General features: G+C 40.8%; 1 protein-coding gene across 1 annotated transcript; it reads right to left on the reverse strand.

Annotated features, from left to right (window-relative positions):
• Window positions 232-738, reverse strand: LOC109234855. The gene has a single exon (XM_019400902.1). The coding sequence runs from the start codon at window positions 736-738 to the stop codon at window positions 232-234; it is 507 nt and encodes a 168-aa protein (XP_019256447.1).

Here is a 1142-nt window from a genome sequence, read left to right on the forward strand (position 1 = left end):
CTTCCTATTTATAAGGGACATTCCCAAAAAAACCCTAAAAAGTACAACATAAAGAATATCCAAAGAAATATTCTTCCTGTCTATTTCTGAGTTTAAGTTATCGTTACTATCCTATATCAGCTGCCTGCTTTTAGTCGTCGGCCTTCATTTGGACGGCCGTCAGTCTCAGTGTCGTGGTCAACCCAGTCCTATATTTTTACTTAACCGTTATCGTGGTTACCAAATTTGGACCTATACAGTTAGCTCTTGCAAGTCTGTCGCCTCTGTAATGGCATTCACTTTGCTTTCCGAAGAGCTGGGTAGCATGCTTAGGATCTTTCTAACCAGTTTGTTCCTTGGAATAGTTTCACCAACGGAGCGAAGCTCATTAATGATGGGGGTGAACCGGGTATGCATTTCTTGGACAGATTCATTCTCTTGCATCCTGAAGAGCTCGTATTCAGTTGTGAGCACGTCGATTTTGGATTGCTTGACTTGTGATGTTCCTTCGTGAGCTGTCTGAAGGGATTCCCAGATTTCTTTGGCTGACTGATATGCTGATATCCTGTTGTATTCATCAGGTCCAATACCACACACTAAAATTTTCGTAGCACGAAAGTTCTTCTCTATGGACTTTCTATCTGCATCATTGAATTCTTTCCTTGTCTTGGGAATGGCTACCGGTGGGTCGCCAAGGTTTTTGGTAGGAACAAATGGTCTATCATATATGACATCCCATAGATCAGAATCTTCACCCATGATGAAGTCATGCATTCTAGTTTTCCACCATCTACAATACTATCCATTGAACCTAGGTGGTCTGTAAGTAGACTGGCCATCTTCGAAGTTTGGAGGAGCAACCATGATGATCCTTTCTAGGTGTTAACCTGATAGAAAGAACCTGCTCTGATACCAATTGATAGAATGTAAGGGTCCACCAACTTCTATAGAGAATCAGGTTATCTATCATATTCAACAACACACACACAAAGCACAAATTAAATGGCAAGAGGAATTTTACGTGAAAAATTCCTAGCTCAACGGGATTAAAAACCACGACCTACCCTTGTAGGATTTCAACTTCACTACTGAGCAACTTTTAGATTACACCCTATGCAACCTAGGAATTAAACTCTTAATCTCTCACTAACTTGTAACACACC

This window comes from Nicotiana attenuata, chromosome 11, assembly GCF_001879085.1.
Source record: "Nicotiana attenuata strain UT chromosome 11, NIATTr2, whole genome shotgun sequence".
NCBI lineage: Eukaryota > Viridiplantae > Streptophyta > Magnoliopsida > Solanales > Solanaceae > Nicotiana > Nicotiana attenuata.